General features: G+C 37.1%; 1 protein-coding gene across 1 annotated transcript; it reads right to left on the bottom strand.

Annotated features, from left to right (window-relative positions):
- Window positions 1-863: 863 nt before the first annotated feature.
- Window positions 864-1,249, bottom strand: LOC124890679 (riboflavin synthase-like). Its single transcript, XM_047402461.1, has 2 exons — window positions 1,043-1,249; window positions 864-962 (listed from the first exon to the last, which is right to left on the bottom strand). The coding sequence occupies exons 1-2, from the start codon at window positions 1,247-1,249 to the stop codon at window positions 864-866; spliced, it is 306 nt and encodes a 101-aa protein (XP_047258417.1).
- Between the last annotated feature and the right edge of the window lie 14 nt (window positions 1,250-1,263).

Raw genomic sequence — 1,263 nt, 5'->3', positions numbered from 1 at the left:
CATCAAAACAGTGGAAGAGCAGAATTTCAGGATGTTAATTGGTCAAGTCATTGCTAGCAATTTTCGCCCGTAGAAAAGGGAATCGGATCGATCAACTCTGCAGATATTCTTGATTATTAAAAATACATTGTACATGAATTTCTACACATGAAATGAATCTGAATGTCAGTAAAAAATAGTTAGAATATCCTAAAGATAAACCCGAAACTTGTTTCCTGCATACTCAGCAGAGCACAAAATTATAAAACATTTTTTTTCCATAAGAAAGAGAGAACCCTGTCAAGAAGCAACAATAACTTGGAAATCAAAGCCCCAACAAAATGTTAATAGGTAATAAGTAGGAAACGAACAGATGAACTTAGTTTTCCTGCTTATTGCTTGAGTTTTTGACAGGTTGATGACCTGCTACAGATATTACTAAGTTCGGGCATAAAGAACACATCACAACTCTTTAGTACTATAAAGACTTGTACCAGCTTAGCCTGAAACTAAGACGTGGCTCTCTTTTCATTGGCGTTTACATTGTGAACCCGTGCAGAGTACCACATTAGCATAATCAGCACAAATAATGTTTCTTACCTATTAGTTGAGTTTTTGACACATTGATGATCTGATACTACTAGATTCAGATGCTTTTGCTTTGATGTTTGCACTTTGTGAACACAGGAAGACTAACACATCAGTATAATCAAGCATAAATTATGTCTTCATAGTTGCTGCTTTTTTCCACAATGATTATGTGCTACTGCTATCCCAAAATACACCTTGAGAGAATTGCAAAAGAAACATCGCCAAATTCAAGATACAATTTTTTTGCAAAGCATGTTACAAAGACAAAACGAAGCACGCAGAAAAAACCTTTCTCAAGAAGATTTGATGGCATCGACAAAGCCAGTACTAGGAAGCCTCTCCACATACTTTCCCAATATATCCACTTCAAGATTAACCTTCTGTCCCACTTTCTTCATAGGAATCACCACGTATATCCTTTACGCACAATATATCCTTTTCATCAAACACATCGACACATCTTGATGACCACCTTGATGAAGTTAAAACAGTCCTCTTCATCAAACACATCGACAACAGTCAAACTAGTTCCATCCACAGCAGTATATCCTTTACACACAATATATCTCAAAATCTCCTTCACAGTCTTCACCTTCACCCACAAAGAATCCCTTTCAGGTTTAAACTCAACAATCTCGCCCGTCCAATCAACATGTCCCTGCACGAAATGACCTCCCATTCTACTGCTAGGCT

The sequence above is a fragment of the Capsicum annuum genome, unplaced genomic scaffold (assembly GCF_002878395.1).
Source record: "Capsicum annuum cultivar UCD-10X-F1 unplaced genomic scaffold, UCD10Xv1.1 ctg2202, whole genome shotgun sequence".
In the NCBI taxonomy this organism is placed as follows: Eukaryota; Viridiplantae; Streptophyta; class Magnoliopsida; order Solanales; family Solanaceae; genus Capsicum; species Capsicum annuum.
Note: the sequence above shows the minus strand (reverse complement) of the source record. Positions and strands in the feature narration are given on the sequence as shown.